This window comes from Cucumis sativus, chromosome 3, assembly GCF_000004075.3.
Source record: "Cucumis sativus cultivar 9930 chromosome 3, Cucumber_9930_V3, whole genome shotgun sequence".
NCBI classification, from domain to species: Eukaryota; Viridiplantae; Streptophyta; class Magnoliopsida; order Cucurbitales; family Cucurbitaceae; genus Cucumis; species Cucumis sativus.
The window spans coordinates 36,551,661-36,579,658 of record NC_026657.2 but is presented as its reverse complement, the minus strand read 5'-3'; the positions used below and the strand labels follow the sequence as shown (position 1 = coordinate 36,579,658).

General features: G+C 31.1%; 5 protein-coding genes across 5 annotated transcripts; 1 reads left to right on the top strand and 4 right to left on the bottom strand.

The window, feature by feature from the left end:
• Positions 1-155: 155 nt before the first annotated feature.
• On the bottom strand, positions 156-3,009 carry LOC105434433 (cytochrome P450 CYP82D47). Its single transcript, XM_011654094.2, has 2 exons — positions 1,787-3,009; positions 156-970 (listed from the first exon to the last, which is right to left on the bottom strand). The coding sequence occupies exons 1-2, from the start codon at positions 2,726-2,728 to the stop codon at positions 347-349; spliced, it is 1,566 nt and encodes a 521-aa protein (XP_011652396.1). The 5' UTR covers positions 2,729-3,009; the 3' UTR covers positions 156-346.
• A 2,643-nt stretch (positions 3,010-5,652) lies between these two features.
• On the bottom strand, positions 5,653-7,785 carry LOC101208335 (cytochrome P450 CYP82D47). Its single transcript, XM_004147755.3, has 2 exons — positions 6,690-7,785; positions 5,653-6,606 (listed from the first exon to the last, which is right to left on the bottom strand). The coding sequence occupies exons 1-2, from the start codon at positions 7,677-7,679 to the stop codon at positions 5,980-5,982; spliced, it is 1,617 nt and encodes a 538-aa protein (XP_004147803.2). The 5' UTR covers positions 7,680-7,785; the 3' UTR covers positions 5,653-5,979.
• Positions 7,786-13,761: 5,976 nt separating this feature from the next.
• On the top strand, positions 13,762-17,055 carry LOC101208575 (cytochrome P450 CYP82D47). The gene is made up of 2 exons (XM_004147756.3): positions 13,762-14,916; positions 16,187-17,055. The coding sequence occupies exons 1-2, from the start codon at positions 13,960-13,962 to the stop codon at positions 16,808-16,810; spliced, it is 1,581 nt and encodes a 526-aa protein (XP_004147804.1). The 5' UTR covers positions 13,762-13,959; the 3' UTR covers positions 16,811-17,055.
• A 2,507-nt stretch (positions 17,056-19,562) lies between these two features.
• Positions 19,563-21,832, bottom strand: LOC101208091 (cytochrome P450 CYP82D47). Its single transcript, XM_004147754.3, has 2 exons — positions 20,780-21,832; positions 19,563-20,343 (listed from the first exon to the last, which is right to left on the bottom strand). The coding sequence occupies exons 1-2, from the start codon at positions 21,719-21,721 to the stop codon at positions 19,732-19,734; spliced, it is 1,554 nt and encodes a 517-aa protein (XP_004147802.1). The 5' UTR covers positions 21,722-21,832; the 3' UTR covers positions 19,563-19,731.
• A 2,181-nt stretch (positions 21,833-24,013) lies between these two features.
• LOC101213214 (cytochrome P450 82A3) lies at positions 24,014-27,703 on the bottom strand. Its single transcript, XM_011654093.2, has 3 exons — positions 27,194-27,703; positions 25,998-26,501; positions 24,014-24,929 (listed from the first exon to the last, which is right to left on the bottom strand). Exons 1-3 carry the CDS (start codon positions 27,650-27,652, stop codon positions 24,294-24,296), a joined length of 1,599 nt encoding a protein of 532 aa, XP_011652395.1. The 5' UTR covers positions 27,653-27,703; the 3' UTR covers positions 24,014-24,293.
• Positions 27,704-27,998: the final 295 nt, after the last annotated feature.

The following is a 27,998-nucleotide window of genomic DNA, read 5'->3' as shown; positions in this document are numbered from 1 at the left end:
AATATAGCAAAACTTTATAGTATATCAGTGATGGTTGATAGTAGTCTTTGTTCGTGTTTATCAACATCTATCATCGATATTTTGTTATATTTTTAAATATTTTTTTATTCATTTTCTATATTTAATAACATCCATTTATTTAAATTTCCTATGGATATGAATAATATGTATAATATAATTAAATATACTTTCATATTACAATAACAACTGTTATTTGACGAACAGCGAGAGAAAAACAATTAGAACAATTATTTAACAAAACATAGACCTCATAATAACTTGGCAAATAATTTTCCCATCCATCTTTCATACTTGATTCCAAACTTTCGATAATTGATTCAACATATCATTCATAAAGTTGAGGTTGGAGGCGTGGGCTTATAATAACTCGGAGTGGCTCCTTTTTAATGCTAACCATACCAGCACTTTCTTCCATATCAATTAGGTCTTGAGATGGCCTTTCAATTTCAAATCCGTGAAGCAAATTTGCAAGTGCTAAATGCATAATCTGAAGTGCAAATGAACTTGCTGGACACATCCTACGTCCAGTTCCAAATGGTATGAGCATGGGGCATTTTCCTCTAACGTCAAAATCTTTGTGACTTGTTAGAAATCTTTCTGGTCGAAATTCACAGGGATCTTCCCACACACATGGGTCTCTTTGAAGCTTTTGAATATTCACCATTAAACGTGTTCCTGCTGGAATATGATAGCCTGCAATTTTACAATCGTCTGTGGATTCATGAGGAACTCCAAGTGGTCCTGGTGGATATAAACGTAATGCTTCTTTCACTATTGCTTCGAGATACTTAAGCTTTTCTATATCTGATTCTTTAACTTGTTTGTGTCTCCCAATTTGCTCATCTAATTCAAGTTGAGCTCTTTTGAGTGCTTCTGGATTGTTGAGTAATAAAGAAAGTGTCCAAATCATTGTTACTGTTGTAGTATCAAAACCAGCCAATATAAGAGCCTACAAAAGGTTCAACAAATTTTAATTACTAAAAAGGAATTTGGATATCTTGGAGATGTAAGATTTAAAATGAGCATACAGAGACCTTGTAAATTTTATAGAGTATCGATCTTTGCTAACTAACTCTTGGGATAGTTTCAATTATATTCTCATATTTCGAGAGGCTGGATTTTTAACTCTCTAACTTTCAAATTGTTTTGTAGCATAACAGTTTGTGAGAATTTTGTTTATTAAAAATGATTAATATATAGATGTTGGCAGTGCCAAAAGGCCATAAACTCAATAAACATCCACGTCAATTTGAACTACAGAGTATTATCTATCATTTAACCATATTTATGCATAAACTTGGATAAATAATCTAAAATAAATTTTGAGAAAAATAAAATTTTCAAACACCATTTTTCTTGTCATCTTTTACATAAACTAATTACAGTTATTTAGACTAAAAAACTATTGAAATAATATTATAACTTCCAAACTAGTGAAAAATAAATATTAATGTTTATTATTTATAAAATCTAAAATTTTAATATATTTTATTTTCATTCGTAATGACATAAAAAATTGACTTCGTTTAGACTTAACTTTCAAATATGAAAATTAATAATTAAATTAAAAGGACTTAGACATCAACTCCTTACTGATCTTGGGATTTCAACTTCCTATTTCATTCCTTATCCCAAACACCCTTCAATTATTTATAATTCCAGAAAAGTTGTTTATAAATATATAAATATTGAAGTTAATCTAAACCGTTATCTATCATGGGAGACACAAGTTGTCAAAACTTAATCTTTAAAAAACCATACATACCAAACATGAAGACTTGATAACTGTATCTGCATCGTAGTTTGAAAATTGTTCTGCATCTTTAACATTAGAAAGAAGTACATCCATGAAGTCATTCTCACTCTCCTCAAATTTTCTCCTTAGTCGATGTTCTTGAAGCCATTTATCAAACACCTCGTCAAGAATTTTAGCTGTCTTCTTCATGGCTTTCTCATGTCCACCCAAATCAAACCACTTTAGAAATGGAAAACTATCTGAAGGCACAAACACTCCAAACCATTCAAAAAAATCCCTCAATGCCATACGATATACATCATTTCCATTAGCACTTCCATCCATTGCCATTGAGAATCTCTTTCCAACCACCATCCTAAAGATTGTGTTTAGAGTTATATCCCCAAACCACGTATTCATTTCCACCAACGATTTCTTGTTTCTGATACATAACTCATACAGCTTCTTAATTGAAGTTTGGACTTCAAATTCTCTGATATGTTGGAGCTGGTGGAGGCGGCGGTTGGTCAAGAGTTCAAGCGTGGCGAGTTTGCGGATATGACGCCAGTACGAACCATATGGGCTCAATCCAAACATGGTGTAGTTATATCCCAGCAACTTGGAGGCCACGAGCTTTGGACGAGAGGCAAAGATTCTGTCGTTTGTAGTGAAACACTCTTTCGCTATTTCCCAACTGCTCACGACCAAGGCTTTGTTCATACCCAATTTCAAAGTAAATATTGGTCCGTAAGTGTCTGCGAACTTTGCTAAGGTTATGTGCGCTGGTTCTGTTGCATTTAACAAATGGAGGTGACCAATCACTGGCCAACGACCAGGGAGTTCGGGTGGGAGTTTGTTTCGACGAGCACCGGCCACTCTTGTAGATATGTCGAAGAGGGCATAGAGAAAGAGGAGAAGGGAGAAGATTCCGGTAACGACGGTGGCTGATAAAGAGAGTTGAGAAAGATCCATGTGTGTGAAATGAATGTTATGGAGATTGGGTAATAAGTTGTGGTTATGTAGGAGATTAAAAGGATGTGGTGGAACTGAACTAAACGCAAAAGATAAATAGGAAAATTATGTGGTGTTTATAAAAATAGAATAAAAAATTGTTACATATAAGACTTAAATGTCTTTACTCCATTACAAATCACACCTTCTAAAATACACTATAATTAAGACTCACATCCGAAAAAAAAAAAAACATAAAATCAAAACATTTTTATTTTTTCCCAAAAACAAAACCCAACACTTCAAACAAATGCTAAAAACTCTAAATTCTTTCTCAAAGCATTGAGAATCAAATGTCAACCTCCCATGTACCCATAAATATACATCCTTTGAGTAGAAATGGTTGAAAACCAATGGCAACGACGTATACTACAAACCATCCAAAAATGTCCACAAAACTCCACCTCTCTAGCTAGAACTCCGCCTCTCTGTCATTCGTTGTTTTCTGTAAAATTACCCTATAAAAACCTTCTCTTCTCTTCTCTCTACAATCTAATGGAAACATTTTTCATCATTTTCTGCAAAATCATGTTTGAAAATTACCTTCTCTTCTCTTCTCTTCTCTTTTGTCTATAATCTAATGAAAGCGGTTTTTTGCCCTTTTCTGCAAAATCACAGTTTGAAAATCTTCTCTTTTCTTATATCTACAATCTTAAATTATTATAATCTAATGAAAGCGGTGTTAGAGATCTGTACAAGTATCATGATCGTTTAGAAGAATAATTGCACGTGTTCATGTGGACGATTAATTATGTGTTGACTGAGACATTTTTAGTATTTTTTATTATGGGCTTGTGGCCTTTTTCCGTTTTCAAAATTGTTATATAGAGTGTAAATATTTTATCGGTTTGTTATACATTTTAAAAATACATTGTGTTTCATTATAAGTACATTTAAAATTTAAAATACAGTGTACTTGAAAATCATAACATACCATATAAATATGATTTTCAAAACATTTAAATGGAATGAAAAAATTCTTTTCATATTTTAGATATAAATGGAACTAAATCTAGTATAATAACGAGATATTTACTGTTTTATAAAGTTTATTAATGAAATATTTTATATTTCTGAAAAACAATTAAATAAAAGTTTATTAATGAAAAAGAATAAGACATTTCTAAAAATTTATTAAACCTATATGTTTTCGAAATCTTAGAAAAATAGATATTATAGATGATTAAATATATATTTTTAAAATTTAGAAAATAAATAGACAAACATTTATCAAAGATGAAGGTTGAATTAGGATATAAATTTAGTAAATAAATCTACAAACATTTATTAGATAGAAAGCTTTCGTTAGGATAACTAATTGAAAATATTATGGATAGAGATTCATATAGAAAAAAGATTTGGTTAAATATTTTATAGCAAATAAATTCATATCAAGAATAATGGTTAAAAATAGGAATAAAAAAGGTGGGCGTCAAACAATTTGCTATAAAACTTATTAATTCAGTTTTTTTCTATAATTCCTACCAGCTTCTCAAATTTTGTCATTCCATCCAATTTTTATTTTTTTCTTTTTCAAATTTTAAGAAATGTTTTTTAAAAAATTGGATAAAACTTGAGAAATCAATTGAGCAAAATTTGAGAAATCATAGAAGTAATTTCTTGGTTCAATTTACAACTTTGATGATTTTGTTTAAGTACTTTCTTTATTTATATTATTTAATTTAATTTAATTTAATTTAAAACATCTCATAACGTGAAATAACAAAAATACCCTGCAGTAATCGACCACACGTGTGCGAAAAGCTTCTAATTATTATCAAATCTATTAATTAATTAACAATTAATCAATTAGTTAATAATTAATTAAATCATATTTAATTAATATTTCATTCAAATATTATTTAAATGAATATCTAGGGAATATCTTATTACTAAATATTACCAAATTCCAAAGCAAGTATGAGGCATCCCACTCGATATCAGAGAGTATAGATATAAGGCATTCTATTCCATAACACACATAAAAAATATAACATATTATCCTATACCACACAACAAGGATAAAACATCTCATCTTATAGGGTACAAAGTATCATCATTTCTCAATTACAAATTTATATCAAATCTTATGCATTTCTCAATTACAGCTCATCTTATCACATCATTTAAGTTCATATACAAGTCTAATTCATTTATAAATCATATGCATTTTAAGAATTGGAAAGTATAAGAGACATCATATCTTTCATAATTTCATTAGAAAGACAATACACATTTAAACACATTTAGAAATCCTTTTTATTTTGGAAAGCATTTTCTAGAAAAACTATTCACAATTACAAAGACACTCAACTAGCTTTTTAGTCTCGAGCTCTCTTGTAACTTCCTTGCAACTCTTGCCAGATTCAACCTCGTTTTAGATCTCTAAAACTTTGAAATTTCTCTCAATTCTTTCTCAAGTGAGCTTAAGGTAAAAACAACTTCAAATGATCAGATTTTCATCTATTTATAAGCCTTTCAGATGAAGTTTTTCATGTCTGAATGATTACTTCTACCGATAGTGAGAATTGGTCCAACTACAGAACTCCATGTGTCTCTGCCATTTTCTCATTCTGAATTTTGATTGGTTGACAAAGTCGAATCAATTGTCAACTTGCATACACAAGGATGACATCACACTTCCGGGTGCGAAAGAAGCTCAAAACGCATAAGAGTTCGTCCCGTAGCCTTCTCACCAAATAACAATTTTTGACACATAATTAGTTATTTGTTGCGATCATTCTTATCATGAAAGGGAGAACGCAATTAAAGCCTCACATATTTTCGAACACAAAGAGTGTTTTAAGTACAACAGACTTTCATCCGGTGCATCAAGTGTATCACTTGTGTGTTAGACTTTTTTTTTGTCATATTTGCAAAAATGAAAAAAAAAAAGTGTTCGATAAGTTGGCAAATCCATAAAATTAAATTACCACGTACTACAATTTTTCAAATAGTAATCGTATATGCATACGTATACACATATAATAATTGGATTGTACTAATTTTTCTCGGTGAGGTTGAAGGTTTGAAATAAATCTCAATAGGAATTCCTCAAAAAAACCTCATATATCTGTTTTGAATTCACAAGTGATTTCTCATGCTATTTTTGCAAACTCCATTGTTTTATTGGTGAGAGCGACGCGCGCTATAGTATCCTGTTAAATTTTTCTACCATTCTCTGTTGATTCAATTCGTTTTATATATAAAACTTATAATTCATAAACTTGAGGTGGAAGGCGTGGCGTTAAAACAACTTCAAGTGGATTCTTTCTAATACTTGTCATTCCAGCACTCTCCTCCATGTCCAGAAGCTCTTTAGTTGGCCTACTAATTTCAAACCCATGAAGCAAATTGGCAAGTGCTAAATGCATCACTTGTAGAGCAAACGAGATTCCAGGGCACATTCTTCGACCACTTCCAAATGGTATTAACTGGGGACTCTGTCCTCTAACATCAAAATCTTTTTCACTTGTTAAAAATCTTTCTGGATGAAACTCACAAGGATCCTCCCATATTTGTGGGTCTCTTTGAAGCTTTTGAACATTCACTATCAATCGTGTTCCTAACGGAATATGGTAACCAGCAACCACACAATCCTCAATTGATTCATGAGGGATTAGAATTGGCGCTGCAGGATATAAACGTAATGTTTCTTTCACAACAGCTTGAAGATACAGTAAGTTCTTTACATCGGATTCTTTCACTTGTCTTTGTCTCCCAACATGTTCGTCCAATTCAAGTTGAGCTCTCTTAAGTACTTCTTGATTATTAAGAAGTAAAGAAAGAGCCCATATCATTGTTACTGTTGTAGTGTCAGATCCAGCCAATATAAGAGCCTAACAAGAACATAAACCTAGTTAAGTAAAAGCAAATGTAGGTAAATAGATCATCAAAGTAAATATGCATGTAATATATATACCAAACATGTAGCTTTGGTGACAATATGAGCATCATATTTAGAAAGTTGTCCGTCATCTCTAACATTAGAAAGCATCACATCCATGAAGTCATGTTCTTCCATCTTCACTGCACCCAAATTATTTTTCTTTTGTTGATGCTCTTGAATCCATTTATCAAACACCTCATCGAGAACTTGGGCAGTCTTCTTCATGGCTTTCTCATGTCCACCCAAATCCAACCACTTTAGAAATGGAAACGAATCTGAAGGAACAAATACTCCAAACCATTCGAAAAAATCCCTCAACGCCTTCCGATACTCTTCATTTTCATTAGTATTACTCACATCCACGGCCGTTGAGAATTGCTTTCCAACCACTATCCTAGAAATGGTGTTTAGAGTTATATCTCCAAACCATGTCTTCATCTCCACCAATGCATTCTTCTCATTATTCTTCTTGTTTTTTAGACATAACTCATATAAATTCTTAATCGAAGTTTGGACCTCGGATACCCTTATGTGTTGGAGCTTCTGGAGGCGATGGCTCGTCAATAGTTCAAGCATGGTTAACTTGCGAACATGGCGCCAGTGTGGACCATATGGGCTCAACCCCAACATGGCATAGTCATACCCCAACAACTTTGAGGCCACGAGCTTTGGACGAGAGGCAAAGATTTTATCGTTTGTAGTAAAACACTCTCTCGCTATTTCCCAATTGCTCACAATCAAGTTTGTGTACAAACCCAATCTCAACGTAAATATTGGCCCATATGCATCAGCCATTTTGGCAAACGTTATGTGAGCTGGTTCATTTTTATCTAAAAGATGAAGATGGCCAATCAGCGGCAATGCGCCACCGACTTCCGGTGGCAGTCGCTTCCGATGATGAGCTCTGGCTCTTCCTCTATATATCTTGAATAGAGCATAGAGAAAGATGATGAGGGCGAAGATTCTAGCAACCACGTCCGGGGAAGAAAAGTGAAGGAGTTCCATATTGCGTATGACAATCATGTTGCCAAATTTGGAATATTTGAGGACTTAAAGGATAGAGTTTTAATAGGAAAGGTGAAGGAGTTCCATATTGCGTATGAAAATGTTGCCAAATTTGGAATACTTGAGGACTTAAAGGATAGAGTTTTAATAGGAAAGGTATTAACACACAAACCGGAAGGAGACAGGAAATTTCACATACAAAAGAACAATTTTGTTAGGTATTGAACGATCTCTTTTTTCAAATTAGGTGCAATAAATTCAACGATATGGACATTCTTTCCTTAGCATATAATTTGTATCTTTTGGTGCACAATACAAAATTTGTTACGCGATTGAAACAATGGACAAACAGAAATAAATAAAACAAGAAGAAACATGGCACACATTTACAATATTTTTGTATACCATTAATTACTTGTGGAGGATCCACTTGAAACATCAAAAGACTTCACAATATCTTTATCCATAAATTGGGTTACTTCTCTCATTGTTACTATCCATTGTTATCGTACAGATAAGTGAGCTCTTCGCAATTCTTTAATAATTTGAATTTTACACCCACATGCATCATATATTGGATGAGATGATCAGTATTCTTTAGCTGCTATGTGGTCATCCCTCAACTTGTCTTCGTTTTTATTAATGATTAGAGTGCTAATATATTGTACTAAACGGACAAACTTTCATTCAATTCATTTTTGTAGGATCCTCTAGCATATTAATGAAGTATATTTCCTCTTTATATTTGTTTGAGAAGGATATTTCCTTTTTATATTAGAAAATCTTTATTGTAATTGTCTGAAAATGTGAACCCGAATTATTTTATTCATTTTTTAAATACATATCAAGGATTTAAGTTTAATTTTTATTTAGTTTCGAGTTTGAAAATGTTTACACTTTTTAATTTGACGTTGTTATAAATTTTAGTCTTTACATTTTAATATGGATGACAAAAAAGGAAGAATTAAATGTAGTTGTTTGAAATTACATGATAGATATTAACCTTCATATAAATATACAAAATTGGAGTCTTACAAAGAAGTTTAGTGACATTTTACGACTATGTGTATTGTGTAATGTATTAGATTTTGTGAGGTAAGCGGTGATGGCAACCAAATGCCGCGTGGGGCTCGGGAAATGAGAATACATTTGTCTGTAGTTACCAAAAATTAAGAAAGAGAAACACAATTTATGTTTTGAATCTTGGGGATGAGATAGAGCTGTTGAATTCTACTTCTTGAGATGTGTGAACAATTACCACTTTCGGTGCTTCCTTTTCAACTCGACGCCATTAAACTATGATCATTTTGAGACTGAATTAATTCAACAAGAAAAAATAGTTAGAATTATATTAACAAATTTCTAGAACTTTAATAAAAAAATTAAGAGAAAATAACATTATTGTTACATGGTTAGGATGGAGGGTGAGCATGATAGACCAAAATATTAAAGAGGGACTAGTTGGTATAATTTTTCAAAATTATATCTAAATCAATAACATTTTTTAAAGAAGTATGAAAAGCTTAAACAAATCCAAATCGATCAATCGATAGTCGATTTGCACTCATTCATGGTCGAGGTGGATTTGAACATTTAATAGGTCCACCATAGTCGGTTAGGTGACAGTTTCGTCAAAAAAGTCGACTTCGTTCCATAGATACACACTCCCTAACAAAAACCTTTAATATTGTCGTATTTCTGTATTTAATTTCCATCTTTCTCTCCCCTTCCTTCTTCATTATTTTGTTACTCCCCTTTTAGTTAACTATTTGACACTTAGTTCATCTATAATAAAATAATATTGATATGAACATAATAAATAAGGCACCAAATGACTTTAGGACTTAAATGCTTTAACAAAATTATACATGAGTAGTGAAGTGTGTTTAATAGTCAAATATATTTTGTTTAGCCTATTTATGGTTTTGATATGTTTTAAAATGAGATTTTCATTTTAGAATTTGTGCAATTACATGGAATTTAATTTTATAATTTAACTTAAAATTTTGATTTGTATTTTTGTTGTTGTGAAAATTTGTATAAGCTAAAAATTGAAAAATTAAGAGTATATATATGAAGAAAAAAAATGAGGATATCAACCTATTTTTTTGAATAAAGAAAAGATTAAAATATAAAATATCAACAAAAATTAGAAAGTTGCTATATTTACAAATTTGAAAAGTTTAGTGCTAATATTACTAAATGATATTTGGAACTTTTTTCTCAAATAAGGTAAATGGAGAAAGTAATAACAAAAATAAGGTTGAGTTATACTATTCACACAAAATATGATAGTTTTGGATCTCACGTCTTATTTTTTTATTATTTATATATATATATTAGATGTGGGCCATACAATTTTTTTATTTTATTTACTATTTACATTAATCGTGGGTCCCATATCTTGTTTCTTCTTTTTCATAAATATGTGTGGGCTCCATACTTTCTTCCTTTCTTAATTACATATATATATATATTAAATATTTCAATTCTAAAAAAGAATTATTAAAATTAATATCAACTTTTCAATTTTAATTTTTTTCTTTATTTATATATATATATTTAATATTAAATATTGAATTTTGCTTATTAAATTCACTTTCTTTTATATTTTGTGTCAACTTGTTTTTATTAGATTCACTTTTCTTATTTTGAGTAGCTTTTAAAAAATGTAAAGATCATAATATGTGAGCAATTTATTCAACTATGTATATATATTTATTTATATTACCTAAAAATAATAATTTGCTAATTTTGAAATAAAACTAATTTCCTTAAAAAAAACTTTTATATAAACAAATTAATCATTTTGCTATATATCAAAATATCCAAAAAAAATGATCACAATATTAAGATTAAATTAATAAGATACTAATGACACAAAATAGTTTGCTAATTTGATTAGTGTAGGTTTTTTTAATTTAATTTGAAATTGAACCATAATTTTCTTTTAAATTGTTTCAAGTTTCTTGTTTTTTCTTTCTTTTTTTTTTTTGTCATGAACATTAAAAAAAATTTATTTAATTGCCCACATAACCAACCTGCATTTATAGCTTCATTTGTGGTTGGATAAGCTTGAATGTCCCTCCATTATTATTATTACTATTTTAATTTGTTTAATAACATATTCTATTAATAAATATGTTTTTTTCTTAAGAATTGAAAATTAGAAAAAAAATTATGTATAATTTTGATTAATAAATAATCAAATTAAATTAGGAAAAATAAATTTAATATGAAAATTTGAATATTGAATGTTGTGATATTTAATATATATAACATATAAATAAAGAAAAAAATTAATTAATTAAATTTAGAAAGTTGATATTAATTTTAATATAATTTTAGAATTTAAATATTTAATAAATTTATATAAATAAATAAAAAGATAAAAATGGAAAGTTGATATTAATTTTAAGAAAGGAAGATATTTTTAGATTGAAATATTTAATATATATATATATATATATATATATATAATTAAGAAAGGAAGAAAGTATGAGCCCATATATATATGAAAATTAAAAAAAAAAGGAATAAGATAAGGTACCCACAAATAATATAAATAAAGAATAAAATACGAAAACGTAGACTCGTGTAATATATATATAAATAATGAAAAAAATAAGGTGTGTGGTCCAAAACTACCATATTTTTGTTAATAGTTTGGTCACAACTTTATTTTTGTCATTACTTTCTTCATTTACATTATTTGAAAAAAAAGTTATGATATTTGTATTGAGCCACCCAATACAATTTTCCAAAAAAAAAACACTTAAATAAAATTGAATTTAAGTGATTTAATGGCTAGCCTAGATTTCTAAGTCGTTATTTCTTGAATTATCATCTGATCATGGATTCATTAAATTAATTCTATTTTATCTGAGCTTAGCCAACTCATTCGGAAAAGCTAAGTGAGAGTCCTAATCAATCAACTACTAATCATTTTAATTAGATGAAAGCATTAAGAATGTGGAAGTTGATCAGTGAATTTCATAGCCTAAATCCGTACCTAACGAGTTACCAAATTCACACCAAGAAACTAGACGTAGTGGCACGTCCGAGTTCATTGAACTCAAGGAGAACATTGATTCTTAAACAAAATCATTTTCAACCCAAGGTAAGTGAGGGGTTGAGTTAGAATTTGATTGCAAGAAAGTTGGATAGCATGAGACCAAAGAAAGAATCTAAAGAATCAATAATAAAAATAAAGAAAAAATGTCTATTTATTAAAATTTAAACTAACACCATGTCTCCATAAGTAAATTTTACCTAACCAATTTAATTATTTAAGAGAACTAAATTGTATCAGGGTTTTAATTATTCTAATCCAATATGATTAAGCATGTATAATTGAATTTCCGAATAGCATTAAGATCAAGAGATTCTTAAATGGAATGCCTAATTTCCATCAGTATAATTAACATTCAATGGATTCAATTCTAGACTGATCAGAACAATGCTCATCAAAATAGATTAACAAGCTAATCTAACCTATTTTTTCTAACTAAATTTAATCAAATTGACCCAAGTAAAAAATTCAATGCAAAGCATATAAGTTATACATTCTCCAAGCATCAGGACATATAACATATATCATAAATTCAAAGCGACAAGAAGAGATTTCTAAACACCTAAGCTAAGACAAGTATCTTAGCCTCTCATCCACTTGATGGATGACGAGGTCAGAAAATAGGTGCAAGTCGGCTAGAATTCGTAATAGCTAGGTCAAATCTAGTGGCATAACAACACTTAAATAATATTCTCATGACACTGCAACGTTAAGGGGGTCATCAACGTAGGGTGAAAACTTTGGACTGTCATGGCGTTCTAGGATTGACACGGTGGGCTTTTCGCGAGTAAGACCTATTCTATCTTACAAAGTCGTGGTGTTGCAAAATAGAAGCCAAAGACTTCTTTTCCATGCCAAGATGCCTTGATTGATGTCTTAGAACATCATAATTGCTCGAATATGGTGCTAGAATTAGGCACTAAAATGACTATAGCACCATATTCTACCTTCATATTTTTAAACATTCACAAAATAGCCAATCAAGAACGTAAAATTACAGAAGGAGTTTGAACTAAGCGAAAATAGATAGCATATTTCAAATGCTATCAATTACCATAAGATGAAGGTTAATTAACTAGGAACAATCTAAATTAACATTTATAATGGTTCTCCCCTCGGTTGATTAGAAAATACTAGCCAACCTAAGCTTTTGTCACTTGGGTCTTCAAATCACTATTATACATCACTTTACATGATTTGATACCTAGCTAATAACCATACATCTACCAACATTATATATAATTAGGAACATTATGTTAAACACATATAAAGAACCCAAAGACACAATTGGTAGAATACTATCAATCTGTAGAATGATTCATTAACATATTTAAATCTAAAAAGTTAAAATATCATAAAAATCTTCAACTCCTAAGCTAATAATGAGTACCTTTGCTCCTCATTGACATACCGATTGAGGAGTAATACATCAAATGCTCAAATATAGAAGAAAAGGAGGGAGGAAGCAAGGGAAGTCCGCTGGTATAAAAAAATTAACCAAAATTGACATTTGACAAATTTATATTTTCAATCTCAGTTTGGATGAGATGCCAAATATTTTAATTAATTTCATAAATTTAATTATTTATATTTTTCATGGTTAATTTAGTAAATAGTACGACAATTTGTGATTAGTCTAAAAATTTCCTTCCTTATTTTGATAACCTATAACCTCATAATCAACCAATAAAAACAATTCTACTCATCTCCCATCTAACCAAATTCAAATGGTTTGCTTAGTTAAAATGAAAATCAACTGACGTTGTGAGGGAGTTTTGGGCTCCATTTTCCCAAAAGCTTTTATTCATTTCATTTAATATTCTCTACATGACTTCCTGTCCCCACCGTTGAGATTGCTTTAAGTTTATTTTTTTGGAAAAATATTGTATCCACATGTCTTCCTGTCACCACCATTGAGTGTGGTTTAAGATAATTTTTATTTTGATTTTTTCTTTTTCAGGACCAGCATGCATGTTGGAGATGAATTATTGGAATGTAATGTTTGTCCAATTAAAACAACCACCATTTTTATTTGAAATGTAGTCCTTCAAATTTCAAATATATTTAATATCTATGTACGATCCTACCATCTCTTTAAAAAACTCCATTCAACTTAATTTTGTATTCGTAGTAGAGCCATGCAGCCTCTTAGATAAACACACCCATTTACCGTGCTGAAAGTTCTCCAAAGTTCCTCACCCTAACATTTAAAAAGATTCTGCACAAATGGAACAGCCGTCTCACGCCGTCGCCGGAGTAATCTTTGCCCTTGCCTTCATTATCTACCTCCTTTTCATCATGTCTAGGAGATCAGTAGCTCATCCGAAGAGACTCCCACCAGAACCCGATGGCGCTTGGCCAGTGATCGGCCACCTCCATCTCCTAAATGCGAGTGAGCCAATCCACATAACATTGGCCAAAATGGCGGATGTGTATGGACCAATATTCACTTTCAGATTCGGTACGAAAAGAGCGTTGATTGTGAGCAATTGGGAAATAGCAAAAGAATGTTTTACTACAAACGATAGAATCTTTGCGTCTCGTCCAAAGCAACTTGCATCAAAGCTTCTTGCCTATGACTATGCTATGATGGCGTTCAGCCCTTACAATCCACACTGGCGCTATGTACGCAAACTAGCCATGCTCGGACTCTTCACAAACCAACGCATCGAGCAGCTTGAACACGTTAGAGTAGTCGAAGTTCATAGTTGGATGAAGGAACTTTATGACTTATATTGGCTCAAAAATAACAATAACAAAAGTGAGAAAGTTGTGGTGGAAATGAAGAAATGGTTTGTAGACATAACCCTCAACACCATGTTCAAGATGGTGATCGGAAAGCGATTTTCGACCGCCTTCGACGACCATGTAAGCCGTGAAAAGTGTCGAAAGGCTTTGGGGGGTTTCTTTGAATTCTTTATGAAATTCATTCCTTCGGAATCGTTTTTGTTTTTGAGTTGGTTGGATTTAGGAGGACATGAAAAAGCCATGAAGAAGAGTGCACAAATATTAGATGAGGTGTTTCACAAATTCCTCCAACAACATCGAGAGAGGAGAGATTATTACAGCAATGGACAGATGGAAGAAAAAGACTTCATGGATGTAATGATTTCTAGTGTTGAAGATGATGATGGAGAACAGCTCAACTACGATGCTGATACAATTATCAAAGCTACATGCTTGGTAAAGTATTATATTATTTTAATGCTCTAACTATCATAATATATTTTTAAATAAAAGAAAACATAAAACAAAAAATTGCATTAGAATTTGATGAAATTGAAAGTTGTGTTAAAACTGATACCATTTAAATTGTTTGGGTAGAAAATTAATCATTTTCCATTAGAAAAATAGTATGAAGCTTCCAGTGATTTTAAATGGAAAGAATTTAGTAGGGTTTATATGATAGGGTAGGTAGATTTCATTATCAAAGTAGAATAAAATATTTCAGAAGTTAGACTTTCTTGCCAACTTTTTTGTCTACTCTTTAAGAATTTTATTAAACAATAAAAGAAATTCGAGTAAAACAACTTTTTCGTCGACTTGTCAATTTTTACTTTTATAATTTTGACTATAGAATCCAGTGTTTGGTTAGGTAGCTGCAGATAAAATAATGGTAAAAGATGTTGTAGGAAACCAACATAGTTTTCAAAAATCTAAAATTAAAGTTCTAGTCATTTATCTTTGTTATTTCAACTACTGTGGGCATCTGATTTTTTCCTTTTTAAATTTTTTCAATATTTTTTCAACTTGTTATATATTTTTTTAAAAAAATGTAAATGATCATTTTTATTTTTTTTCTTGTTGTTAGAAATTAATTCTATTTCTTCGTATTCGTGCCATGATTAGTATCTTTCTTTAGTATAATAGTTAAATTTTTCACTACATTCCAAAATATAAAGAACTTTTTTAGAGCCCTAGCTATACTATTTTTTTAGTTTTCAAAACTTTTCTTGACTTTTTAAACAATTGGTGAAATTTAAATATTAAATGAAAAAATTTGGAGGTGGAAGTTGTGTGTATAGCCTTAATTTTAAAATACAAAAAAAAAAAAAAAAAAATACCAAACTAAACATAAACGAACAAACGATTCCCTATGTTGGAAAATTTAAAAAATGAAGGGCTTAAAATTGAATTTAACCCAAAATAAATTTAAGACTTTTTTCTTTTGAGTGGACAAGAAAGTAAAATTTGAACTTTGTTCAACAAAAAGTAACAAAAAAATGGGTTAAAAAGGAAAATTTTCAAATGGAGCAAGTGAGAATCAAAATATTTACAAAAGATATCATCCCATATTATCTGTCAATGATTTTGATAGACATTGATAAAAATCTTGATAAACATGGTATAGATGGTTATGATTTCTTATTGGTAGAATGAGAAATCTACATATTTTTTGTAAATATTTTATATGGTTGTGTTATTTACAATCATTTTCCTAAAATTAATGCAGAATGTGATATTAGGTGGATTTGATACTACAGCAGTTACAATGTCATGGGCTCTTTCGTTACTTCTCAACAATGAAAATGCACTAAAGAAGGCTCAACATGAATTAGACGAACAAGTTGGGAGAGAAAGACAAGTGAAAGAGACAGATTTAAAGAATCTACCTTATCTCCAAGCTATTGTGAAGGAAACTCTAAGATTACACCCACCTGGGCCACTCTTAGTCCCTCGTGAATCAATAGAAGATTGTACAATTGGTAGCTACCACATTCCGAAAGGAACCCGCCTCATTGTCAATGCTCAAAAACTCCAAAAAGACCCACATGTTTGGGATGATCCATGTGAATTTCGACCAGAAAGATTTATAACAAACCAAAAGAATTTTGATGTTAGAGGACAAAATCCTCAATTGATACCATTTGGAAACGGTCGAAGGATATGCCCTGCCATCTCGTTCGCCCTTCAAATGATACATCTTACGCTAGCCAACTTGCTACATGGGTTCAAAATTGGTAGACCATCACAAGAACTTGTCGACATGGAAGAGAGTTGTGGATTGGCTAGTGGTAGAAAAGCTCCACTCAAAGTTGTTTTAACTCCACAACTACCCGCTTATGCTTATGAGTAATAATTTTGCCATCAAATTGTAGAACAGGTGTGTGACTCTTTCAAGAGTACAAATGCGCTACTGATTTCATGAATTACATGATCATCAATTTTGTATTATTTTTTTTTCAATGTATCGTGGATAGCGATGAACTACATGATCATTTACCATAGGGTTCTTCAAAATCATAGTTTATCGTGAACTACATGATCGTGTATCATAAACTACACATGGTCATGTATCATAATCTACGTGATCGTTTACTAGCTAGGGCTTTTCAAAACTATCATTTATCATCAACTACTTGATCATATATCTTGAACTACACCATCGTGTATTATAAACTAAACATGATCGTGTATCATCATCTACACGATTGTTTACTACGGCTTTTTTAAAGTCATCGTTTATCATGAACTAACAATCGAGTATCCATGAACTACCTAATGTCAGTTTTAAAATGCAGATATTTAATGTCGGTTTTAAAACTGACGTCAAAGAGGATGGATTAATGTTGGTTTTAGACTGACATTAAAGTTATCACTACTACAAAATTTGCTTTACTTGACACTAGCAACTTTTACATACAGAAAAAACACCGAGTATAGTTTCAAAAATTCAAATAGTGAAGTTTTTATGAAATTTTTGGGCTATTTTACCTTAGCTTTTAGTTGACATTTTATTCACGTCAAGTATAATGAACATTTACTTTACGAGAAAAAAAATGTCAAGCACAGTTTTAAAAAAGAAAAAATTTCACATCATTTTTAAAACTATTTTATGATAGCTTAACTGGACGTTTTTTTATAGTGGAGATTTTATTTATGGTTTTTTGTCCAAGTATAGTGGAGGTTTTACTTGAAGTTTTTTTCGCTTAACGTGTGATTAAAATTTTTATTTGCCATTTCTTAGAATCGAACCGCTAAGGGAGTACTTTATTATTTGTTGTGATTAGATAGATTTCACTTCTTGAAAGAGGAATTATGAATTTAGAGAATGCATAATCTCAAATTTTCTATTGTGTTCTTTCTTATTGTTTGCTTGCATATGTCTTTTTGTTTTAATTTTCAGTACTTACTCATGTTTATATCTTCTGTCGTCTTCATTGTCCAAGGCATTGATGTGAAACCAGGCAAACCGTACCCTTACCATTCCGATAATGTGATGGGATAGCTTCGGATAACTCAGGTTTGTTGGTCGCTGGCATCTCTCTGGAGATGAAAAATCATTAGGATTGATAATGATTGATGTTTTCGTTTTCAACATATCATATTTGTGTAGTGGGCATATCACGATGACATTTTACTATTTTATTAATTGAAATTTATTGTTTCATTATTCAAGTTGATGGGTTTTTTTATTTGAGCCCAATGTTGTGATTTTGGGGTATTCTAGCTCCAGTTTGCATTTTTCTAAATCTGATTATATTACGATGCATGGTGTTATACGGTGAGCCAGTGAGTTAGATTGGATTTTAATTTGTGTTTCTTTTAGTATGATTACAATGGAATTTTCTTACTTTGTTACTTTTTTGATAAGTCGGGCAACTTTGGGACTTGGCTCATCGAAAGAAAGAAGCATCGTTTAGTGTTTTATGTCGAATTAATTGAACTCAAGGCATCACTTACGATAGGTATTCTTGTTTTTGTTTGTCTAATTAGTCTATTTATTGGATCGATCATGACCACACAAGAATCGCAGGACATATCAAGGCCTTTCAAGTTTTAGGATGGTGCATCTATCTTTTTTTTTTTTTAATTAAAAAAGGTTGCTTTAGTCGAGAAAAAATGAAAGCATAAAAAAAGACCCCGTGAAACCCCTCTAAAGAAAGATTTTCTAACTATGTAACTACTAATTACAAGATAATTACAAAAATGTCTTCAAAACTGCAGCCCAAGTCGGATCTTTATTATCTAGAAATAATCTTTGTTCAAGTTTAGATACAGGAATCAATGCCCAAACCACAAGTTGCTAGAGATGTGAACATAGATAAATGGAGTAAAAAAAAAACTTCTCTTTATGGCCGTCCTTTTACTTCAAAATTACTTAAGTTGTTCGTCCATACGGATTCTGATTTTGTAGCGATGTCGCCATAATGTCACTCACAGAATTAAATGTCTGATTGTATCTTAGATTGTTTGATCATAATTCATAACTGTAAAGAAATTAAAGATTCTTTGGAAGATCATTATAAGATCTTAGTTTATCTTAATACTTACATGGCAGACAATGCTTTACTCAAACTTGAAGATGGTAACTCCCTAACAGGTTTAGATACCAAAGAAAACAATAAATTTTACATTTTGTGACAGTTTTTTTTTTTCGTCTTCCATTTTGTGATATATACAAGTGTCATAGTAGACAGTTTTTCTTGTAGTCTGTTTGTATTATCTGATACAAATTAAATAAAAATAATAACTAAGTAATGATTCCAAAGCCAGGTCACTTCTTCTTTTTTCTAATTTTAAATTTAAAAGTTTGAAACCTAGTAAACTAACAAGTATTCCTTTCTGTCAACATATATCTTTTATAATGTTTATAAAATACACAGTCATCGATACCCACCAGCAATTTATTTTGAAAACATAAATTATAACCGACTAAATTTTAAAATGAGTTTGAACCCACTCCCACCCACACCATTATTGCAGTAAAATAATAAATACACATGGGTCTACTCGTACCTTGCTATACATTTAAGACAAAAACAAACTAGTACTACAATATATAACGAAAAATTGGTAATTAAAGGGTCATCAGACAGACAGTATTATCAGATAGTAATCATAGAGTTTTATGAGGATTCACATCTTAAATTGCTACTTTGCAAATTTAGAAAATGGTGTAACATGCGTTCTATTATCATAATTATTTTTATTATTCTTACAAAGAGTGGTATATAACTTTCTAAAAATGATTGGAACACAAAACTATTTATAAATTTAAGGAGAAAGACGTGGAGTTACGACAACTTCAAGTGGAACTTTCTTGGTAATATTCAACCCAACACTCTCTTCCATATTAATTGGCTCTTGAGTAGGTAGCCCAATTTGAAACTCATGAAGTAGTCTTGCAAGTGTCAAATGCATAACTTGAATAGCAAATGAAATTCCAGGACAAATTCTTCTACCACTGCCAAATGGTATAAATTCTGGAGTTTGTCCATTCACATCATAATTCTTTTCACTTGTCAAGAACCTCTCTGGACGAAATTCTGTTGGACTCTCCCAAACATTTGGATCTCTTTGGAGTTTATAAAGATTAACCCATAATCTTGTGCCTGCTGGAACATGATAACCTGCCACTGTACAATCTTCAATAGATTCATGAGGAACTGAAAGCTGTGCTGCAGGATATAGACGCAACGCTTCCTTCACAACTGCTTGGAGATATATCAAATCGTTTATGTCTGACTCATTAACTTGTCTTTCTCTTCCAACTCGTTCATCTAATTCAAGTTGGACTTTCTTGAGTGCTTCTTCATGTTTTAGAAGTAATGAAAGAGCCCATACCATTTGTGCTGTGGTGGTGTGAAATCCACCCAATATCATGGCCTACACATAATTTTTAGCTCATTCAAATCAGTGACATAAAATAAAATAACTTATTTTGCTCATCACCATTTCCTTTCTGTTTTTTTTTTCTTTAAATTAAGCCTATTTATTTACTCTGATTTCCATAAATAACCAAAAATAACGAAAGCTATTTTTTTAGTTTTTAAAATTTGGAAAACTATTGATGAAATACAGATAACGAATAAAAATTTATAAACTTAATTTTGAAAAGGAAATAGTTATGAAGCTGGGTTTAGTGTTTAGAATGCCATATTACAAGTATTGGAGATATCTCACAGTTCTCATCAAAATTGTTAACTACTACCTGGTTTTCAAATAGCATATTTATTTGATATAACATTAGGTACCCATGAAAACTGAATGTTATCACAAACTACCCCACAATCCACCACAGCAGGAAAATTTTAAAACATACCAAACATGTAGATTTGATGATTGTATCGACATCGTAGCCGGAAAAATCCTCGTCCTTGGTTATAGACAACATGATGTCCATGAGATCTTGATCTTCAATCACCAGTCCATCGGAATTTCTCTTCTCCCGATGCTCTCTAAGCCATTTATCATGCATCTCGTCCATAATCTTCGCCGTCTTCTTCATGGATTTCTTGTATCCTCCAAAGTCAAACCATCTTAAAAACGGAAACAAATCTGAGGGAACAAAAGCGATAAACAAATTAAAAAAATCTTTCAATGCATTCTGATACTCTTCCCCATGACACCCTTCAAAGGTAGTGGAGAATCTCTTTCCAATGACCATCTTAAATATGGTGTTTAGAGTTATATCTCCAAACCACTTCTCCATCTCCACTACCGCTTTCTTGTTTGATCTGCATAGCTCATGTAGTTCCTCGATGGAATTTTGAACCTCTAACCTCGGTATGTGTTGCAGCCTGTTCATACGGTGGTTAGCAAGAAGTTCGAGCATGACTATTTTACGAATATGCCTCCAATGAGAACCATATGGGCTAGTCCCAAACATGGCATAGTTATAGCCAAGAAGCTGAGCGGCAGCAAATTTCGGGCGAGATGCAAAAATTTTGTCATTGGTAGTAAAGCACTCTTTTGCTACTTCCCATCCGCTAACAATCAAGGTTTTTTTGGTACCGAACCTTAGCATAAAGATTGGTCCATAATTGTCAGCAAATTTCCCCAAGGTATTGTGAAGGAGTTCTTTTCCAGTGAGTAGAGGGAGGTGGCCGATGACCGGCCAAGCACCGTCGGGTTGGGGCGGTAGTCTGTTACGACGACCGTGGATAAATGAAGCGAAGAGAGCATAAAGAAAGAAGAGAAGGGTGAAGAGTATGGCAGGTAGAGCAAAGTTGGATGAGGATATGAGGAGAAGAGGAAGATCCATATTTTTGTTTGGGGAATTATGGGTTGTATTTTGAGGTGAACACTATGATTCTCTTATAGATGAGATTGAAGTTTAATAATAATAATTTAAATGAAGAAATCTTTGTGTACCTTCAAAATTTGGGGGTCATTGTTAAAAAGAATATCGGATGAATATATCCTGTGAAAATATGTGGTGGAAACACTCCTATCCTTTTAGGTTTAAATAATCGGCCTTACCTAAAAAATACAGTCCTCAAGAAAAAAACTACTGGTGGGAAAGGAGTTCACAACTATAATTACCATTAAACTACCTATAAATATTAAACATTAAATCATTTCGTTTATACATATTCTAGATAGACAATAAAATTGAGGATGACTCAGCCCCTGGACCTATACTAAATCCACCGGTGGTTGTCGGTGAGCATGTAGAAAAGATGTTGCCGACAATTAGACAAGGAAATTAAAAAACAAAATCGGGAAGATGAGGAAAGATGAAGGGAGATGAAGCCTGAAATAAGAAAAGGATAAAAGGTATAAAAGAAAAAAATGACAAAGAAATGTGAAAAGAAAGCATATTAAATACACATTTAATAAGAAACTAAATAAACTTAAATAAGAAATTGGGTATTTTCAAAAATAGCAAAATAAATTAAAATATTTAAAAGATATAACAAAATTTAGGATTCTATCGATAATAGTTTTTTATTACTATACATATCAATACTATTAGTGATAAAATTTGCTATAGATTATAAATATTTTGTAAAATTTGCTATTTTGAAAATATCCCTAGAAAAAATAGGGACATTTCTAAATATAGTAAAATAAACTATAACAAAATTTTAGATTATATTTATGATAGAAGCTAATAAATTTATATCTTTTTTTTTTTTTTTGAGAATTTTCATCAAACACATGGTGGGTAAATTCAAACTTAGTAAGGCCATAGGAACTTCCCAATAGCAAATGCCATTTTCCCTCAAGGGTACCATCAAAATAGAGTCCATATTGTTTCAGAAGCAAATCCAACGTACCTTCCTCCATTTCCTCATAATCCCTCTTCGTGTACCTAGGATAATGAAGCGTCATTTGAACACCCACTTTCAAAATTCAAACCTCCACCATAAAAAAAAAAAATTCTTCGCTCGCTCCTTCCAAAGAGAAAATCAATACGAAAGCAAAGTCATTTTGTGAGGATTTGGAGTGAAGAGATGGGCATGAGTGGGCGGTGGCGGTGACAACACCGGAAGATGGTCGGATGGAGATGGCCTTGTTCGCATGAGGGTTTGGGAAAATGTTAAAGAACTTTAGATTTTGGGAAAGCTTTAATGAACTTTAATTTTCATTTTAAATTAATTTTATTTTAATAAATTAAATAAATTATTTATGTAACTTCTATAACATCAAATAACTCTCACAGAAAGTGTTATCCAAAAAATTTCATCTTTTCCCGTCAAAAACTCGGATTTTTACTTTTTGTGACAATTTTTTTTCCTGTCTTCTATTTTTTGATGTACACAACTGTCATAGTATGTAGTTTTTTGTTGTAGTGTTTATTTGTTTAACATTTGCCTTGGTTGACGTTACATGACATGACATCATTTAGCTCCAAATCGATGTCAACTCCAAATTCTACCTTTAATTTGATAAACACCTATAAAATAGCTAACAAGAATGTAATATGATGGAACGAGCTCAAATTAAGTGGAATAAGAGGGTGTATTTTACCCATTATCACTATAGCAAGCGGTTCCAGTGTCTCTAGCATGTGAGGGCTCCAAAATTATGATGGTCGTCATATTTTCATCAAGAAAATTAGTCTAGAGTTTAGAATGGAGGAAATTATGGAGAAACATAGTCGTGTATTTAAGTGCTTTGCCAATCCACCTAAATTGGAGCTTTTTTCAACTTTTTGCTTAAAGACCTGTGAAATAAATTTCATTAAAAAGTTGCATAATTTTTACGTATTTCGAGAATCGCGGTATTTATCAAGACAATATGTGTAGCATTCCAAAACAGCTTCTTATAAAAAAATTACATTTAACAAGTATTCCTTATAAACATGAAAGTGGAAAATATGAGTTTGAAGAGGGAAGATAAAGGTTTAGATTTGAACTTCACTCTGCATAATTTCTTGTTTCAAGGGTTTAATAAGACAAAAAGAGAAGATTTACGGTAGTATTTTATTCGAACTTTATAAGCAGGCTTAAGTCCATCCCTCAACCTTGAAATAAAAAAACACATTCAATCAAATATAAAAATAAAGAAAAATACTTTCCTTTTCTGTAAACTAAAGCAAACAACAAAATGCTTCATACCCAAAATACTCTTATTATTAATAATTATATTACAATGACTACTGATAAGAATTAAAAGCATTTCCTTTCTTGTGCATACATCACAAATATAAATATAAAAACAAGCCTCTGAATAAAAACTTTTTTTCCTGTCTAAGTGGATTCAACCTCCAACCTTTAAGTTAAGATGGAGGACATGCCAAAACCACGAAGAGCTTATCTTTGCAGCTTGAAATAAAAACATGGTCTTAATTAAACACCTAAAAACAACTTGCGTAGAAATTAAGCAAACTACACTGTTATTGGGGTGTGGAGATGCAAAGGTAACCGAGGGGTAACCAAAACATTAAGAGGAACCACTTTCTCATTGGCCATCCCAAAATCCTCCCTCATATCAATTTCTTCGCCCAATGGATTTTTAATGTGGAAAGAATGCAAGAACCCAGCCAAAGCAAAATGCACCATTTGAAGTCCAAATGAAACTCCAGGACACCCTCTCCTTCCACTCCCAAACGGAATCAACTCAAAATTATTCCCTTTCAAATCCACGTCCTTATGTGTTGTCAAAAATCGCTCGGGCTTGAACTCGAAAGGGTCGGGCCAAACCCGAGGGTCAGTTTGGATCTTCCAAATGTTGGGGATCAATTGAGTGCCCTTGGAGACAAAATAGCCAGCCACAAAACAGTCCTTGTAGAATTCACGAGGGCCCAGTAAAGGCCCTGCTGGGTACAATCTCAGTGTTTCTTTCACAATGGCTTGTAAATAAACAAGATTGTTTATGTCTGACTCGTTCAGCTTCCTGTCTCTTCCTACAACTTGGTCAAGCTCTTGATAAGCCTTTTCTAAGGCACATGGGTTCTTTAGTAATAAAGATATGGCCCATGTTAGAGTCACTGTGCTGCTTTCAGTTCCTCCAGCAATCATGTTCTGCATTTAGAACGTGTATAGTAAAATGCAACTAAAAATATGTTAAGAATATCATTTTAGTGTCCAACATTTAAAGTTGGTTTGTTTTAGTTTTTATGTTTTTAATTGTTCAATTTTAGTCTTCCTACCTTCCATAAATCATAAACTTAATTACCTTCCATAAATCATAAACTTAATTTTCAAAAGTTAAATTTTTACCAAAATTTAGTAAATAATAATAATAATTTTCATTAAGAAAACATGATACTAAATAAAGTTTTTCAAAAATATTAAAAATAAATTGACATACCATGACTAACAATGTATTTGATTTAATTTTAAAATAAATCATTTTGAAAAACTTTAAAATGTTTTAGTTTGACACTTCCAAAATTCATTTTAAATAGTTTTTATTAAAACAGGTCCAATACAAATAAATTTTTTTAAAGAAACATTATTTTAATCAATTGTGGCCCCAAATATAAGATTAATTTGATTATAGTTAAAGATAAACCAAATAATTAAAAGTATAAATATTAAAATTCATCAAAAAAGTTAAAGATAAACCAAATAATTAAAAGTATAAATATTAAAATTCATCAAAAAAGTTAAAGATAAACCAAATAATTAAAAGTACAAATATTAAAATTCATCAAAAAGTTAAAGATAGGGAGAGACAAAAATAGTATTTTAAAATAAGTAAAAAGAGAGAATCTAATCTTTTATAAACTGATATTGGAGATTTGGTGGACTAGCTAAAAATAAATATAAATGTAGACTAGAATGTGTTATAGATTTCTTAAAAAGAAAATGTTCAAAACTTGTTTTTTTTTTCTTTTTTTGTGAAAAAAAAGAAAATAATGAAGAGCACGTTCTGATTTCTTTTCACGTTTTATGAAAGTAAAGATTAAAGACTTTAGTTAAAACAATTTCATTTTGGTTTCTAAAATTTTTTATTTTTTATTTTTATTTTCAATTTTCTTAAAAACAATCAAATCTAAATAATTATCGATTAACAATTAGATATTAAAAATTAAATATTTTAAAAGTTGAATAGCTAAAACAAAAAGTAATAAAAGAAGGAAGTACCAAAGTTGTGGCTTTGACAATTGTATTTTGATTATGGTGAGTTGGAAGTTGATTAGCTCGACCTAACGAAATCAATGAATCCATAAAATCGCCATCTCTTCTATCCAAATCATCAGTGGATCTATGGTGCATGTGTTCTTCAAACCAACGCTGAAGAATGGCATCCATTTGTTCTGCTATTTTCTCCATAGCCTTAACTCGGCCATCAAATCCAAGGTTTGCAACCCAAGGAATATAGTCTCTCAATAACCCTTCACCCATCAAATGGAAAGACTCCCTAATTCCCATTTGCAATGTTCTTGCATCATTTTCATTTCCCTCGGAAGCATTTGGACCCACACATCTTTTCCCCATGATGATTTTGAGAAGCATATTCAGTGTTGCATCCCCAAACCAATGTTTAATTTCAACTGAAATTTCCTCCAATTTCTTCCTTTCTCCACCCCATCTTGTGTATAACTCTCTCAATGATGTGCTCATCTCACCTAACATCACGCTCTTAACCTGTGTGCCTTGACAAATATACATTAGGTTAAATTACTCAATTGTACAATCAATGTAGAGTTAATTATTTTAAAAAATTTCAAAAGTAAAAAAATACAAAGTATCGTACTTAAATATTTTTTTTCTTCTTCTTTTACAATCTTCTATTAAAAATTTGTCTTTTATAAAGGTATCTTTTATGAAATCATGTTAATTTAATTAATGATTTTTATTAATTTAATATAAAATAATTATTTTCAAATGAGATGAATAGAAAAAATTGAAACTATTTACAAAATAAATAAAAAAGACTTAAATAAGTCCTAAAGGATTAGATATAGTTTTAACTTCGGATGAGGATTGTTTTCAAATATAATAAAATGAATCAAAATATATATAAATACATGAAAATATTATTTTCTATCATGTTTTGTAGATATATATATTATTAGTATATATCTCAACTATATTTTTATTAAAAAAATGTAAAAAATAGAACATTTGACAAAATATTTATACTTCACACAAAAAAGTGAACTAAAATGTAATAAATGTTGACTCAAATATAACCCTTAGTTTTCAAATAATTAATTATATAGAAATATTTTTAAAATTTTACGAATATAACAAAAGATGGAGAAATTCTTAATCTAAAAGAAAAAATGGAGTGAACTAAAAAAAAGAAAAAGGTAAAATTGGAATGAGTTGACCACCTGATCGACTCGTGGATTAGAGAGGAGCTCCAAGTGGGTAATTTTACGCATATCACGCCAGTAAGAACTGTAAGAAGCCAACCCAAACATGGCGAAATTATAAGAGAAATTCTTAGACACTGAGAGCTCCGGGCGAGAGGCGGCGGCCGCGTCATTAGTACACATACTTTCTTTAGCCATTTCCCAATTACTAACAACCAAAGCCGGGCGCGAGCCGAGGTTCAACCTAAAGATGGGGCCATATTTATCAGCCATGGATCCAAGAACATGGTGTGGAAGCTTCCCGCGCTTGTTCAGCAGATGGAGGTGGCCAATTATCGGTAACGCTCCCCCCGGCGAAGGGGCCTTCTTTCCCTCACTAACTCCCTTAGTTTTCTTATTTTTCTGCCACTTTCTCCACAAATAATAAGAAGAAAAAATGAAGAGAAAAATAATGATGGGTGATGGGAAGTCCATCATTTTTACTATGGAAATTAATTTGTTGGTGATGAGGATTTGGTTGTAAGTGAACAAGTTATTGAGATTCTTTTTTTATAGGGCTCGATATGAACAGTGACAAGTAAATGTGTACCACAAAAAATCAAGATATATATTATTATAATTTGGAGAGGCTTTGCTGTCATATAACATTTAAACAACGAGGTCGAAAAATTCGTACATGTGGAAGAAAATCAGCTCGGAAGTTAGGTGTATGAGTGTGTTTCACAATTGATTCCATGATTGTGTTCTTTGATAATTTTTACCCTAAATTTTGCTGCTACGTCCTTTCTCTCCAACATATTTTGGGTCACTTACACAACTCTAC